Consider the following 18,694-nt stretch of genomic DNA (forward strand, 5'->3'; position numbering starts at 1 on the left):
AACATATCGAAATCTCTGGGACACTATGAAAGCAGTACTAAGAGGAAAATTCATTTCATGGAGTTCATTCCTTAAAAGAAGGAAAAGCCAACAAATAAATGACCTCACACTACACCTTGAAGCCTTAGAAAAAGAAGAACAAATCAGCAGCAAATACAGTAGAAGGCAAGAAATAATTAAAATTATAGCTGAAACCAATGAAATTGAAACAAAAGAAACAATCAAAAAAATTGACAAAACTAAAAGTTGGTTCTTTGAAAAAATAAATAAGATTGATAGACCACTAGCCACGCTAAAAAAGAGAAGAAGAGAGAGAACCCAAATTACTAGCTTACGGGATGAAAAAGGCAACATCACAACAGACAATTCAGAAATACAGTAGATAATTAGAAATTATTTTGAAACCCTATACTCTAAATAAAATAGAAGATAGTGAAGGCATCGATAAATTCCTTAAGACATATGAACTACCCAGATTGAGTCAGGATGATATAAACAATCTAAACAGACCAATATCAAGTGAGGAAATAGAAGAAGCCATCAAAAGACTACCAACCAAGAAAAGCCCAGGACCGGATGGATATACAGCAGAGTTTTACAAGAACTTTAAAGAAGAACTAATACCAATACTCTACAATCTATTTCAGGAGATAGAAAAAAAAGGGAGAACTTCCAAATTCATTCTATGAGGCCAATATCACCCTGATTCCCAAACCAGATAAAGACACCTCAAAGAAAGAAAACTACAGACCAATATCCCTAATGAATTGAGATGCAAAAATCCTCAATAAAATTCTGGCAAATCGGATACAAAAACATATCAAAAAGATCGTGCACCATGATCAAGTAGGATTCATCCCTGGGATGCAAGGCTGGTTCAATATACGGAAATCAATAAACGTTATTCACCACATCAATAGACTTAAAGATAAGAACCATATGATCATTTCGATAGATGCAGAAAAAGCATTCGACAAAGTACAGCATCCCATTATGCTCAAAACACTAGAAAAACTAGGGATAACAGGAACTTACCTCAACACTGAAAAAGCTATATACGCTAAGCCTCAGGCTAGCATCATTCTAAATGGAGAAAAACTGAAGGCATTCCCTCTAAAATCTGGAACAAGACAGGGATGCCCTCTCTCACCACTTCTATTCAATATAGTTCTCGAAATACTGGCCAGAGCAATTAGACAGACAAAAGAAATTAAAGGCATGGATGATATGATAATATATCTAACAGACCCAAAAGGGTCTACAAAGAAACTGCTAGAGTTAATAAATGAATTCAGCAAAGTGGCAGGATATAAAATCAACACGCATAAATCAAAGGCATTCCTGTATATCAGCGACAAATCTTCTGAACTGGAAATGAGGACAACCACCCCATTCACAATATCCTCAAAAAAAACAGCATGGTACTGGTACCAAAACAGGCGGGTGGACCAATGGTACAGAATAGAGGACACAGAAACCAATCCACAAAATTACAACTATCTTATATTCGATAAAGGGGCTAAAAGCATGCAATGGAAGAAGGATAGCATCTTCAACAAATGGTGCTGGGAAAACTCGGGAGGCTGAGGCAGGAGGATCGTGAATTCAAAGTCAGTCTCAGAAATAGCAAGGCACTAAGCAACTCAGTGAGACTCTGTCTTTAAATAAACTACAAAATAGGGCCAGGGATGTGGCTCAGTAGTCAAGTGCCACAGAGTTCCATCCCTAGTACCCAAGATAAAAAGTATTATTTTGAATCATGGTAGAAGAAAGAATTAACATACTTAAATACTCAGACTTTCTCAGGATAATCTGATAATTTATGAGAAAACATTTCGTTTTATAGAAATATTTCATATAATAAATGAAGAAGGAATGGTGATTAGAATATCACTTTCAATACCACTAACCTCAGAGGATAGGAGACAACTAGACATACTGTGCTTCCTGGGAGAAATACACATCATCACCCATGACTTGTTCTTGGCAAAAAAGTCAAACCTGAGTCTAACCCAATCTCTAAATTTAACTACCACGTGACAGGAAATTTAGAGAAATGGAATGCCAAGGTGATGTGTTCCTTAATAGATAGTTAATGCACTGTCTATTCACAACCATTAGAAATCCTCTTAAGTCCTCAGCTTTCTGATTAAAAATTCTCTAATACTATCTTCCCAGATCATTCTACCACCCAGTTTTAGGAGTGGAAATTGACTATATCACTTTAGAGATTTTTGGTTGCTGACTTTAAATGAAACTACACAGATAAAAGCCAATCCTCTTATTCAACTCTTGATTACCTACCATATTGCTCCAAACTGAAATTTCAATTTTTTGCACTTTTACAATTCTTCCTAATTTGCTGATAAACAAAGCCAAGATAGGCCAGTAGTTCAGCAGAGAAAGCCAAGGAAGGAGACAGCCAAGAACAACTTTCCTGGGGAACAAGAACAACCCTCACGGGGTCAAGACAAACCTCAGAAGAACCTGAAAACAAAAAATCAGTCATTACAAATGCTTCAAGAATAAAGGAGGGCTGGGATATAGATGAGTCTAGAGTGCTTGCCTAGCAGGTGAAGCCCCTGGGTTCAACCACCATGAAGGAAGAGGAAACCATTCTTAAAGGAAACTTTGACTACAATACCTCAAATATAAAATAACAATAAAAACAGACATTATAAAAAGAACCAAACAAAAATTCTGAACTTAAATACTATGAACAAAATGAAAAATTCACTAAAGAAGCTCCACTGGCCAAAGGTTTAAAATGGCAGAAGAGAGAATTAACATACTTAAAAGACAAGCAATAAAGACTATGAATTCCAAAGACCAGAGGAAAAAAGAGAACAAAGAAAAATGTCCACAACCTCAAGGAAATGTGGAACATAATTAAGCACACTAGTATACGAATAACAAGAGTACCAGGAAAAAAACAGGACAGAAAGGGGGGGAAATACAGAAACAATGGTTGAAAACTTCCCAAGTTTGACAAAAATAATCTGCACATTTAAGAAGCTCACAAATTTCAATTAAGATAAACACAAAGAGAGCCACACACATCCACATCATAGTAAAAATGCTGAAAGACACAATCTCGACAGTAGTGGTAAGAGAAAAACATATACCAACACAATGAACAAAGGAAGGTTAATAAGATTAACATCTGTTAATCATTGTTTCTTCCCAGAAATAAACAATGTTTCTTCCCAGAAATAATGGAGGCCAAAAGGCAATGTCATAGCATAGGTAAAATTTTGAAAAAGTTGTTCACCAAAAATCTACCAAAATTACCTTTCAAATATGAAGGCAAATCTTTTCTAGCTACTCTTCTGACAGAGGATTAATATGCAGAATATATAAAGAACTCAAAAAATTTAACACCAAAAAAAAAAAAACCCCACCAAAAATCAAATAACCCAAATGATAAATGGGCAAATGAACTAATTAGACACTTCTCAAAAGAAGAAATACAAATGTCCAAAAAATGTATTAAAAAGTTCAACATCTTTAGCAATTACAGAAAAGCAAATCAAAACTACACTGAGATTTCATCTTATTTCAGTTAGAATGGCAACCATCAAGAATACAAATGACATCCAGGAGTGGTGACATATGCCTATAATCCTCAGCTCAGGAGGCTGAGGCAGGAGGATCACAAATTCAAAACCAGTCTCAGCAATTTAGCAAGGCCCTAAACAACTTCATGAGACCCTGTCTCAAAATGAAAAACAAAAAGGCCTGGGAATAGGGCTCTGTATTTATGTAACCCTGGGTTCAATCCCTGGTACCAAAAGAGTATGAACAATAATAAATGCTGAAGAGGATACGGGAAAAAAGTTAAATTTGTACATTGTTGGTGAGAATGTAAATCAGTACAACTACAGTATGAAGGTTCTTCAAAAGACAAGGAATGAAATTTCCATATCACCCAGCTATACCACTCTTATTTATACAAAAGAATTTTAAGTTATCATACTATAGTGATACATGCATACCACTTTATAGAAGCACAACTCATAATATCCAAACTATGGAACCAAACCTATGTGTCTCTCAGTGAATGAATGAACAAAGAAAATGTGGTATGTACACACAATGAAGTTTCTTTCAGCCATAACTAAAAATTATGTCATTTGCAGGAAAATGGGTGGAATATGAGACCATTATGTTTAGCAAAATTAGCCAAATTCAGAAAGTCAAGGGTCATGCGTTTTCTCTAATATGCAGAAGCTAGAAAGATAAAAAGAAAAGAAAGGTGGGGGTGGATCTCATGAAAATTGAAGGGACATTAGTAGAGTAGAGGAAAGGGAACAGGGGGTGGGAGGAGGGGAGGTAAAGGAGAAATACTGGGAAATGGTATCGGCCAAATTATATTGTTATATTGTGTGCATGTATAAATATGTAAAAACAAATCCCTCCATTATGTACAACTACAATATACCAATTAAAATATTTTTAAAAAATAAATATCCCTTTAAAAAACAAATACAAGGGACTTGGGTTGCAGCTCAGTGGTAGAGTGCTTGCTTAGCATGTATGAGGCCCTGGGTTCAATCCTAAGCACCACGTAAAAAATAAATGAATAAAATAAAGCTATAAAAATATGAAGGCAAGATAAAGGCATACTCAGATAAAAAAAACCAGAGAGGGGCTGGGGATATGGCTCACGTGGTAGAGTGCTTGCCTCACATGTACAAGGCCCTGAGTTCAATCCCCAGCACCACCACAAAAAAAAAAACGAGAATCCATTGCTAACATAGCTGCATTATAATAAGTACTAAAGGAGGTTCTCTGGGCTGTGAAAGCAAATGACCCAATTAAACGTTACACACACACACTCATACACATACACACAGGTACCAGTAAAGAGAGCATACACAATATTTCTTTGACTTTGTTTTCTTTTTTTTTTAAGAAAGAATTTTTAATATTTATTTTTTTTAGTTATCGGCAGACGTTGTCTTTGTATGTGGTGCTGAGGATCGAACCCGGGCCGCACGCATGACAGGCAAGCGCGCTACCACTTGAGCCACATCCCAGCCCTGACTTTGTTTTCTTTACTGTTTTAAAAAGCAACTACATAAAACAAAGTATACCACAATTGTACTGTTGGGCCTATGACATAAAGCAATGTAATAATACAGAAGAGGTAGGAGAAGCAAGGTAATCCTGAAGCAAGGAAATAACACCAGATGGTAAGTCCACAGGAACAAGTAAAGGAATCAGAGATGGTTAAATAAGAAGGCTAATATAAAAAGCCCCATATTCCACAAACCAAGAACAACTTTGTGCATACATACTTGGTTATCTCTCCTCTCTCTCTTCAATTTCTTTAACAGATGCAAAGTTACAAAAAGTAATAATTATTAATAATGTATTATTGGATTTGTAACATAAACGTAATATGTATAAGAACAGTGCAAAGAGAGAAGGGGAAAGAGTTATATCAGACTATTTCTGTTATCTTTCTGAAATTAATATTAAGTGGATTCTATAAATCACCAGAAAAAATTTATTAAAATGAAAAAGTTTATAAGCCTATGTCAGATTCTTTAAAATCTTCAGCTATACCAACAACTCTCGAATTCCTTAAACTATAGGATCCTGGCCATGATTATTTGCTGTAAACCCATGATAAAGGGGGATCAGGAAGAGAAAATATTTAGGCTGACAGATTTGGCCTTAGGTTTCTCTGTCCAATTTCCTGGCCTATGCGTACTTCATTTCAGATGGAATCTCTCACTGGGCTTCTCTGTGAATCAAATGAACAATCACTATTTATATCAAACACTACTTTAGTCATGTCTTTAAAGTTTTTAACATCCAAAAAAATTTAAATAGTGAAAAAATATAGAGTAACCACTAAGAGAACAAAAAAAGTATAGTGAAAAAAAATAATTAAAGAAATTAAGATGTGACATTGGAAAATACTTACTTAATCAAAATAAAGCAGATAAAGGATTAAAAATGAGAACAAAAACACATGAGATATAAAAAATTGACTAAATCCACATGTAACAATAACAGAGAATGTCAGGATGTCAGATTGGATTAAAAAAACAAGATCCAATTATAAACTGTATACAGAAAACACTTTAGATTCAATACACACAATAGATTAAAAGCAAAACCATTGGAAAAAAAATATATCAGGGAACACAACTATGAAAAAAGATAATATCAGACAAAATAGACATTAAAACAGTTTCTAGAAATAGAAATTTTGACTAATGAGTCAATCCATCAGAAAGCTAAAACCATTATAAATATACACAAACCTAACAACAGAGCCAAAAAAAATATGAAGCAAAAATGAACAGAAATTAGAGAAGTAGACAATCCAACAATAGTTGCAGGCGACTTAAATACTTCACTTTCAATAATGGACAGATCAAGTAGGCAGATCATCAAGATATACAGGACTTAACATTATAAACCAACAACCAGACCTAACAAACACCTACAGAACACATCAAAGAACAGCAGAATATACATTATTCACAAGTGCACACAGAACACTAAGACAGACTAGATGAAAAGCATAAAACAACCCCCAAGGTCTTAAAAAGGAGTGATATGACAAAATGTGTTCTCCACTCACAATGGAGTCAAACTTAAAAATTTCTGAAAATCTACAAATTCACAAAAATTAAAAATAATACTTCTAAATGATTGGTGGGTCCAGAATAAATCACAAGGGAAACTAGAAAACATTTTGAGATAATAAAACAAACATATCAAAATTTATGGAATTTATCTAAATCAGTGCTGAGAGGAAAATCTATAGCTATAGGTTCTTATATTAAAAAAGAAGAAAGATCTCAAATTGATAACCTAAACTTCCACCTTAAAAATACTAGAAAAAGAATAACAAATCAACAGAGGAGAAAAAAAATAAAGATTAGAGGGAAGACTAAAAAATGGAAAACAGAAAATAAAGAATGAAACCAAAAGTTAGTTCTTTAAAAAGATGGACAAAATTGACAAAACCATTAAGTCAATTACCGAAGGGAAAAAAGAGAAGACTGCTGAAATCAGGAACAAAATAAGGTCATTATTGCCACTCCTGTAGAAAAAAAAAAAAAGAATTGTACAGAATCACTATAAACAACCACATGTCAACAAACTAAACAACTTTGATGAAATGGCCAAATTCTAGAAAGATGCTAGATAATGAAATTGATTTAAAAAAAAAACTGGAAATATGAATAGACTAACAAATGAAGAGACTGTGATAGTAAGTTTACAACTAACCACTGAAGTCTACCAAACATAGAAGAATACCAATCCTTCACAAACTCTTGGAAAGAAGAGAATAGGGGAGAACTTCCAAAATTCTGAGGCCAACATTACTCTGATACCAAAGCCAGCCAAAGACATCACAAGAAATGAAAATTCTATATTAATCTCTCTTATGAATACAGACACAGCCAGACATAATGGTGCATACCTGTAATCACAGTGGAAGGGAAAAAGAGAAAAAAAAAGTAAGGAAGGAAGAGAGGGAGGGAGGGAGGAAATCAACAAACTTTGTCTAGAAATACATAAAATGAATTATACTCTATGCCCAAGTTTGTACCAGGGCTGTAAAGTTGATTTAAAATCTGAAAACTGAAAGAAGGGGAGGAAACCACATCATCTCAATTGACGCCAAAAAAATCATTTGACAAAAATTCAAGCCCCCTCATGATAAAAATATTCAATAACTAGCAATAGTCAAGAACCTCCCTCAACTTGATAAAGGGCATCTTTGAAAAACCCCAATTAACACTAGATCTAATGGTAAAAGACAGGATGTTTTCTCTTCCTAAGACCAGGAACAAGACAAGATGTCACCTCCCACCAAAGGCAGTCAACATGGGATACAAAGTTCTAGTCAGGCAATTAGTCAAGAGAAAGAAATAAAAAGCATCCAAATTAGAAAGGTAAAACTATTTGTAGATGATATGATCTTTTATATAAAAAATCCTAAGTAATTACTAAAACAAATGAGTTTAGCAAGGTAGTAGAAGATAAACATACAAAACACATTTGTTTTTCTATACATAGGCAATGAATCTAAAAATAAAATTATGAAAATAATTCTACTTATAATAGTATCAAAAAGAATAAAATACATAGAAATATTTTAAGAATAGAATTGTAAACCATATACTCTGACAACTATCAAATATTGAAAGAACATAAAGATGATCTAATAAAAGTAAAGACATACCATGTTTAGGGATTAAAATACTAAATATTTTAAAATGGCAATACCTCCCAAATTGATCTACAAATTCCAAACAAGGCCTATCCCAATCCCTGCTGGGTTCTTTACTAAAATTGGTCAGCTGATTCTAAAATTCATACGTGGAAATTTAGGGGATCCTGAATCGCCAAAATGATCTCGCAAAACAATAAAGTTGGAAGATTCAAATTTCCTGATTTCAAAACTTACCACAAAGCTACAGGAATAAAGATACAGCAGTTACTTGTAAAACCAGATAAATAAGTAAATCACAGTGACAGCCCAGAAAAAATACCCTCACATTTAAGGTCAATTGATTTGACAAGGGTGCCACGAAAACTCAATGGGGGGAAAGTCTTTTCAGTATACTGTGCTGAAGCAACTTAATATCCACATGCAATAAGTAATTTAGAGCTCCTCTCACTTCATATGCAAGAAATTAACTCAAAAGGGAGCAAAGATCCAAGTATAAGAGCTAAAACTATGAAATTCTTAGAAGGAAACAGGTAAATCTTTGTGATCTTGGATTTAGAAATTTTTCTTAAATATGACACTAAACAGGCAATAAAAGAAAAAATAAACTAAACAGCATCAAAATTAAAAACTGATGTGCTTCAAAGGATATGATCAAGAAAGTTAAAAGACAGCCTACAAATTGAAAGAAAATTTGTGCAAATCATTTATCTGCAAGGGACTTGAATCTAGAATATATAATGAATTCCAACAATTCCACAATAAAGAAACAATGCAATTAAAAATTAAAAATAAGTGTAGAATTTGATTAGACATTTCTCAAAAAAAAAAAAAAGTATACAAAGTCAATTATCCTTGAAAAGATCTTCAACATCCTTAACTATCAGAGAAAAAAAAAAAAACTAGAGCAAGGCACTAGATTCAATTCTCAGCACTACACAAAAATAAAATAAAAGAAAGGTATTGTGTCCATTTACAACTAAAAAAAAAACCTACAATGAGACACTACTTAATACCTACTATAATGACTATCACAAAAAGATGAAACAAGTGTTGTCAAGGACTTGAAGAAATGGAAAACCGCCTTCACTCCTTTGGGGAATAGAAACAGTTTGACAATTCCTCAAATGATTAAACTTTGAATTCCACATTATCCAGCAATTCCACTCATAGGAAATGAAAATATGTCCACATAAAAACGTATACACAATCATTCATAACAGCATACTCATCATAACCACAACAGGGAAATAACTCAGATGATGAACAATTGGTGAATGAATGAAAAATGTGATATTTCTACATGATAGAATATTATTTGGCAACAAAAAGAAATAAAGAACTGATACACTACCACTTGGATTAACCTTGAGAACCTTAAGTGAAAGAAGCCTACAACAAAGGATCATATAATGTGATTCCATATAATGTGATTCCATTTGCATGAAGTGTTCAGAATAGGCCAGTCTATAAAGATGGGAAATACAGTAGTGATTGCATGGGCTGGAGGGAGTGAGAGAGGAGTGTTGGAGAAAAGTGATTGCCCATGAAAACGGAAAGGTTACTCTTTTTGGGTGGGGCAGATGATGAAATATTATAAAATCATGGCAATAGTTACACAATTCTGTGAATACAATGAAAATCATCAAGGTGTACACTTTAAATGGGTAAAATGTATATCATGTGAATTATATCCATACTACTATTATAATAAATAAAAGAAAAATACAAAACTAAAGAGAAATTCACAATTTTACTCTAATGCCTCCATATGTATACTTAATCATTGAATATCATAATAGTACCAAAAAGTAATCTCATTGAAAATTTATAAATTTATCTTATAAAAAAGAAAATATAAATTTATAATTTTTAAATTTGTCAAGAGAAACTTTCTCCTTTTCATTTTTTCATAGTATCTTAATTTCTGTTTAGAAAAGATATTTGTTGAGTATTTAAACAGTATACGCAAAAACAAAGAAATGTACTAGAGAGCACGGCGGTTGAGTGCTTGCGTGTGGGATGCCCTGAGTTTAATCCTCAGCACTGCCAAAAAATAAAAGAGAAACATGCAAACACTAGGGCTCCAAATAAGTAAAATTTACTTACACACTTATTTCTTTCATTATTTCATAGCTCCTTAAATTATTATATATTTATTGTGCATCCTTCTCAGCTAGGATGCAAGGTACAATCTCCAAAATGCATGATTGTTTGGTCATTTAAATAAAATTTGCACCCACAAGCACAAATTATAGGCTATCTTTTAAATTTTGCATCAAAAGAAAATGTCAATCAGGCATATAAATTTTAAATTTGAATGTTTAGACACTTTCCAGAATTGTATTACCTGATCAATTCCCCTTCCTTTGCACTGAAGAATAATGACTTCAAGAAGTTTGGCTGCATGACATTCTGCATCTTCTCCTGCATCTCCACATAGTACCTACAGCAATTACAATTTACCTCAGTAGTGAGTGGTATTGCATGCAATTTAATCAAGACCACTTGAAGCAAATATTCTATACAAACTCAATCATAGGGATTATAGCTTTCCAAGTTTACTTATCAACCCAAAGAAGGGAAGGTCAAAATAAAGTCCATTTATCTTCTCTAGTACCTACTCTAATTCCTTATAAGGCATAATAATTCACTCATTTGACTCTAAATTAATAAAGTAAGCTATTTGCATTAACTATCCAGATAAATAAAAATTCCCTTTTAAAGCAGCAATGAAAACAAAATAACTTTTCAAGCAAACTATTTTTCTGTCTCTTTTGCCCATTTTTTTCATAACTGTAATTTGATACTATACATTTTTTAATTTTCCTACCTGGAATTCATAATTAGAATATTTTCATTGGATGTTATAACTATTCATGTTACATATAGTAGGACATAGTACAATAGTACATGAATATAACAAAGTTACTAAACTGTTTTTCTATTGTCAATTCTGTATTTTTGCTATTATAAATGATTCTATAATAAACATGTTCATATATAAAATATGAAATATAATTTTCTTATGATCCCTAGAAGAGAGGTTCCTAGAGTAGAACATGCTTATATTAGAAATTAAGACAAAAAATAATGAGTCCAAACACAAAACATAAGAAAATTAACTGACTTAACCCCAAAAAAATAGAAAAAAATGAGAGCAGAAATTTAAAATACAAAGAGATTACAAAGAGAAACCAAAAGCAGATTCACTAAGAAAAAAAAGACTAAGTAGACAACTCTTGCCAAATGTTTACAAAGCAAAAACTTAAATATACTAGAAATGTAAGACAAATATAAAAGAGAAATAAGAAATAGGAATATGGGGAACACTATTTCCATATTTGAAAACCTAAACAAATTGAATTATTTCCTAGAAAAATACAATTTTAAAAAACTGATTTGAGAAAGACAACAGAAGGAACATTCCTATTTAATTGCATTCCCTCCCAAGAGGTTACTAAAACAACAGTGAAGAGTTTTTAACAGCACATATTCAACAAAGAGAAAAGGAAAGATACACCAGTAAAAATTTTGGAAGCTGGAAAATAGTGAACTGATTCATAAGCAGATGACAGCAAGGCTAAGAGTGAGGGCTATTCACATAAGTTTAAATCTCTCCCTCCAGGACAATGTACAAAATCCAGCTTCTAAAACAGCTCTGGAACAAGTACAGCTTTGCCAATCATTACTTGTACTTTTAAAAGCCACTTAACCCCTGTGTCTTACTTTCCATCTATAAAATGAGGATAATAGTACCTACCTCAGGGATTTGTAAGATATGTAATGAAAAAAAAAAAAAAAAAAACATTTCCCAAAATTGCACTCACATGGAAACTTGTTTGCTTAATTGATTTCTGTTTTCTCAAAGGGAAAGAAACAAGATACATCCTGTAATTTTAAAAATGGAGTCAAGGAATGGTAGCACACACCTGTAATCTCAGCAACTCAGGAGGCTGAGGCAGGAGGATGGCAAGTTTTAGGCCAGCCTCAGCAACTTAGCGAAGTCCTGTCTCAAAAAAAAAATTTTAAAGGAAGAGGGATAGGTATGTTGATGGGAGAATGCCACTGGGGTCAATCCCCAGAACCACTAAACAGGTAGAGAGGGCTCTGGAACTAGACTACCTGGGCTTCAAATCTGCCTCCAACACATAGTAGCTATGTGATTTAAAACAATTTACTAAACTCTAGCCACAGCAAAAGAAATTAAATTATGCCCTAGTTCTCTCATTAATAAAAATGTGACACCTTCTTCATAATGTTACACAGATTAAAAAAGTCAGTATGTATAAAGTGCTCAGAAAATACCTGATATATTGAGAATTAAGTAAATATAATTGATATTAAAACCAAGAATATGAAATATATTTTAACTACTTGGTAAGTATAAGGACATTATGAGTATCAGTTTTAGTGTACATGCTTTAACACAGAGCACCTGAGTTACTAATGGAACATACAGGATTGCTGTTTTCTACTTGTTTTCTTTCTCCCTTTCTGTCTCCATAACGGGAAAACTGAAGATGCCAGTGATTTTGATTTAACAAGATGGGCTATCGCAGTGCTAAATTGAGGTTTTTAAATATCACAGCTTAGATGTGAAGTTTAATGACTTCCCAAAATTTCCCAGGCTTTTAATAATGAACTAGGACCTAAAAGAGACAGACTGATTTTCACTTCACAGCTCTTACCATATTCTGGTACACATCTCTTCCAGTGAGAATAATGGGTTATACACACTTGCTATTTTATTCCCTACTCCAGAATCAAACTTTTTGTTTTCTGGCTAGTTAAGCTTTCTAAAATCTGCCTGATGGCTTTAGGCAATATAGTTTTAAATTTATGTATATGCCAATAATTATCTAAATGAGAAGGAAAACATTATTTAGCCATCAAAGATTCCAAGACATAACCAACAGAGGCCTAAATCTAATCTATAAAGACAACACAGTAGACAATCATGTTTGTGCATAAAGATAAGAATAGCTATAAAAAAATAATAACAATAAAATAAAGAATAAATTAGGGCACAGGGGCTGTGGCTCAGTGGTAGAGTACTTGGCTAGCACATGTGAGGCACTGGCTTCAATCCTCAACACCACATAAATAAACAAATAAAATAAAAAATAAGAAAAAAAAAGGATTGCCATTATAGGGATTATAAATTATCTTGTCCTGAGCTAAATGATGCTGTTTTTCTAACTACTATAATTGTTTGGGGCTGGGTTTATAGCCAAGTGGTAGAGCTCTTGTCTAGCATACATGAGGTCCTGGATTCAATTCCAAGTACTGCTTAAAAAAAAAAAAAAATTTGTCTTATATTGTTTATGTTCAAATTACCTATACCTTGTGATTTCCAATATACACATTCAATCAAATAAGAAAAGATCAATGACAGAATGGGAAATTGTGTGGCCAGTTTTCCTAGCTTTTCTTAGCACATTTCTTTAATTAAGTAATGAGCTTATATTTTAGAAAGAAAAAAGTAGAGAAGTACAGTTGGTCCTCCATAGGTTACCTATCCAGATTCAACCAAAATATCAAAAATACTTTTTAGAAGAACTACATCTGTATTGAACACATACATAGTCTTATCATATAACAATTATTTACACAGTATTTACATTGTATCAGTTATTATAAGTAGAGATGACTTAAAGTATATAGAAAGTATGTGCATAGATCATATGCAAATACTATCCCCTGTTACTCAATGGGCTTGAGCATTCCTGGAGTTTGGCATCCATGGGGATCATGAAATCAATTCTTCATTAATACTAAGGAACAGGGCTGGGGTTGTGGCCCAGTGGTAGAGCACTTGCCTAGCATATGGGAGGCACTGGGTTCGATCCTCAGCAACACATAAAAATAAAGTTGTTCATCTACTGCTAAAAATATTTTTTTAAAAAATTCTAAGGAACAATTATATTTATCTTCAAAATTATAATGTAGATATTAAAGTAGTAAACATTTTAAGCACAACATATATCGTGAAACTTTCAAATTACAACAATCCCAAATTCATTTTGAAAATGCAAATTGACAAATACATGTTGATAAAGGATATAAATATTCAAGTATTAGTAAGAAACACCGTGACAATTGATTAGGATATGCTTACCTTTCTACACATTGTAAAAAGTACTTCTAAATGCTTTGGATTTGATAGTAAAGTATTTGTATCTATTGTCACATAATTATGCAGGAGAGGCATCATGTCTAAGAAAAAATTCAAAATCCCAATGAGATTTGAGCAACAGGAGTAGAAATAATTATTCCTAGTGAAACCACACTTCCGTAATGCCCAACATAACTCTCTTACCTAGCAACTACAAAATGCTAGAAATGAAGGTGGTCTGCCCTTTTTGTAAATAAGGAAAATGTGAATTTGAAAGATTAAGATGCTTACCATTTATTGTAGTGATTGTCCTGAATTTTTGCTTATTCACCTGAATACTTCCCTGCTCTCTCCCATTCCCCACCAGAATGCAAGCTTCAAAAGGGTTTCTGAAGTTCACTGCCATATTACTGAATTTAGAAGAGCATATGGAACATAGCTGACATTCAGAAAATATTTATTGAATTAACATAAGGACATGTGCTCTGGTTGCAAAGTAACTTAACACAACAAGAAATACAGCCTAACTCTTTTGATTATATATAAACACTGCTACAACAGCTCCACCCTATTCATGACAGAAAAATAAGAACATTTTCTAATTAGTGCTAGAATCATGTGTGATATTTGAAGTGTCAAAGGAGTAAATATCCAGAACCAGAAAGTAAAAAGGCTATATGGTCAAAGCCATACCTGTAAAGTATTCAAAGCAATCCTGCTGGAAAACTTCATATAAAATACCTAGAAGTTGCCACATTTGAGGGGAAATTGTGTGACAGGTTAAACTATATGCCAGTGAAAGAATTTCTTCATAGAATTCTAGAAGGAAAAAAAATCTCTCATTAGAACACCAGAAATAGCAAAAATTAAACGCAAAGACCACGCAGAGGAGCAACACACGTTCCTCCTATATTTAATGTGCTTACCAGCATCCCTTTCTCAGCATCAGCACTTTCAGCCTTCAAGACTTGTCCTCAACTTGAGGCAAGGCAAAAATTTGTTTTTACTAAACTTTCTTTTAATACTGGAAAAAATATAAGTTTTTCTATTTTATAACAAAATATAATTTATTTTTATAAAATTATATTAGAATGCATGAGAGAAGGAATAGATTATCATACTTCTTTCACGTAGAGGATTTTAAACTTACAAATAATAATATTCTTTAAAGAGCTTAATTACATAGGGATTGAAATATCTACCTATTTCACATTTATATTTTTAAAAGCAATTGTTGCTACCAGTATTTTTCAATCCATAAAACTTAAAGATTTGCACAGTATTCTTTAATTTACCTCAAAACAATTATACCCACGGGGCACAGTAGCACACACCTGTAATCCCAGTGGCTCGGGAGGCTGAGGCAGGAGGATCTTGAGTTCAAAGCCAGCCTCAGCAAAGGTGAGGTGCTAAGCAACTCAGTAAGACCCTGTCTCTAAATAAAACACAAAATAGGGCTGGGATATCGCTCAGTGGTCGAGTGCCTGAGTTCAATCCCCAGTACAAAAAAAAAAAAAAAAAATTATACCCACTGTAAAGTAGAAGAGTTCAAAAGAAATGTTCTTACATTCACACATATTTAATACCATCACCCTCAATCAAAAGTAAATTATAGCTAAATATATAATCAGAAAAGACAAGCCTCACTATAAGTTTCAAATAACTCCTACCATGTCACTGAGCCAAGAAGTCGAACTAGAAAGTTTTATTTTTGTCTCAGAAAGGTAACTAATACTTACCCTGAAAGCCTGAATAATATATTCTTTGTCTTACTTAAAAGAACATATTCAGAAGCTACTAATACAGACATTTGCCTTATTAAAAGTAAAATAAGATAGAAAGTATAAATTTTGGGAAATAATCTGCTATATATAAGGTAATCACTTGAAAACCAACAAATTGTCTGAATAAAGGATTTCTGAAAGTTTCAACATGGCATAAAATCAGTAAAATAGAATGGAAAACCTAGAAATAAATCCATGTATTCACACTCAATTCATTTTCTACAAAAAAAAGCACAAGAACACATATAGGGAAAAGACAGTCTCTTCAATAAATGGTGCTGATAAAACTGGATATCCACATACTGAAAAATGAAATTAGATCCTCATCTCATACCATATACAAAAATCAACTCAAAATGAATTAAACACTTGAACATTAAGACCTGAAATTATAACACTACTACAAGAAAACAGAAGGAAAAGTTCTGTGCCATTGCTCTGGGGAGCAATTTTTTTATGACCCCAAAAGTACAGAAAACAAAAGCAAAAAATAGACAAACAGAATTATGTCAAACTAAAATTTTTCTGCATAGCAAAGGAAACAATAGAGTGCGGAGACAATCTATAGAATGCAAGACAATATTTGTACACCATACATCTGGGGGAAAAAATCATATGTCTAATAAAGAATTACTATCCAAAATACATTAGGAACTTAATTCAACAGCAAGAAAATACAAAATATAATTTTAAAATTGGAATCAGGCAATCTGGCATGTTCCCATAGTCCAAGCTACTCAGGAGGCTTAGGCAAGATGATTGCTTCAGTCCAAGCCACAGTTAGACCTCATCTCAAAAAATAAAAAGACAAATAGATATTTTCAAAAGAAAACATGTAAATGGCCCATAAGTATATGAAAAAAATGCTCAATATAACTAATCATCAGGGAAATGCATATTAAAGCAGATTAAAACTCACATCTGTTAGAACGTTTATTATCAAAAAGATAAATGCTGGAGAGGATGTTGACCAAAGAGAATCCTCAAACACTGTCAGTCATGCAGCCACATGGACAACAATGTAGAGGTTCCTCAAAAAAGAAAAACCAGAACTACCATATGATTCAGCAAAACCACTAATGGATACATATCCAAAGGAACTGAAATCAAGATCTTGAAGAGATGTAATAGTTAGAAATGAAAAAGCTAAGTGCCCATTGACAGATGAATAAATAAAGAAAATGTGGTACATATCCAGGATAGAATACTATCCAGTATTTTGGAAATTCTATTCTATTATTATTATTACTACTACTACTACTACTACTAAAAATCTTTACAGTTAATTCTTTATACTGCATTTTATGCATTTTGACAAATGTGTATAATGACATATGTCTATCAATACTGTATCATACAGAAGAGTTTCAATGTCCTAAACATCCCGTACTCCCACATATTCATCCTTCCCTCTCTCCCATTCCTAGTCCCTAGCAAGTATTGATCATTTTACTGAAACACATACTTTAAAAAAATTATCTTTTACGTATTTTTTAATTGGCCAAATTAAAAATGTGCATTTTATAGTGTACAACAAAATGTTTTGAAATATACATGTTTTCCGGAATAGTTAAATCATCTAATTAAGATATCCATTACTTCACATACTTATTTTTTGTTGTGAAAACACAAAAACGACTCTCTTAGCAATTTCCAAGTATATAATACATTAACTATAGTCACCATTTTGACCAACATCTCCACATCTCAATCCACTCCCACCCTTGGAAACCACCATTCTAGTGTCTCTTTCCAAGAGTTCAACGTTTTTAGATTTCACATGAGATCTCACAGTACTTGTCTGTTTCTGACTTATTTCTATTGAGAGCCATTCGTGAACTATATGTGAGGACCTTTTCAGCACTGCAGCCAAGGAGTGGGAAAGTCTGGTATTGGGAACTTCCCGTGGCAATCCCATAGAGTAAGATCACCCAAATACATGTGAACTCCCTCTCAGCTCTGCTCAGAAAGGTCTCACACAGCACCGGAGATGGGGTGACCTGCTATTGTCACACAGCCTCTCAGAGATGGATGAAACCTGCCAAGATGCCAATCAACCTGTTGACTGCAAGACATCAAAAGCAAGATTCCACCCTCAAAACCTTATCACTGCCTTTCATATATACCCCCTTAGATAAACCACGGGAACCATTTTCTAATTGTCCAGCTCCAGCTCCTGTGAGGGCTGAACCTATCAGGTCCTCCATCCTTCAAAACTATAATTCTGTCTCTGTATTTTGTTCTTTACTAATTATTTCAGACTTTAAGTTCTTTAGAGGTTTATCCCTCTGAGCAGAAAAGGGTTCCCTGGTGAGGTGCTGACACCCACGATATATTTCACTTCATATAATTTCCTTTAGGTTCGTCTACATTTTTGCAAATGACCAAAGTTCCTTCTTTTTAAAGGTTGTGTAAATACTGTGTGTGTATGTACATGTATCATATTTTATTCATATTTTATTCAAATAATCTCAAATACTATAAGTATTTGAGTGAGATCAATACTTACTAAATAATCTCAAATACTATTAATATATATTAGACATGCATGCTCAATTTTTTTTTACTAATGAGTGAACAATAAAAAGT

The 18,694-nt window shown here is 33.1% G+C and overlaps 1 protein-coding gene across 1 annotated transcript in view; it reads right to left on the reverse strand.

Moving 5' to 3' along the window:
* Ipo8 (importin 8) overlaps positions 1–18,694 on the reverse strand; it is a 73,861-nt gene that overhangs the window by 14,825 nt on the left and 40,342 nt on the right. The window contains 3 exon segments of the mRNA XM_015493205.2: positions 10,554–10,649; positions 14,325–14,422; positions 15,015–15,140. Coding sequence (XP_015348691.1) covers positions 10,554–10,649; positions 14,325–14,422; positions 15,015–15,140 — 320 coding nt within the window.

Source organism: Marmota marmota, unplaced genomic scaffold, assembly GCF_001458135.2.
Source record: "Marmota marmota marmota unplaced genomic scaffold, marMar, whole genome shotgun sequence".
Taxonomy (NCBI): Eukaryota; Metazoa; Chordata; class Mammalia; order Rodentia; family Sciuridae; genus Marmota; species Marmota marmota.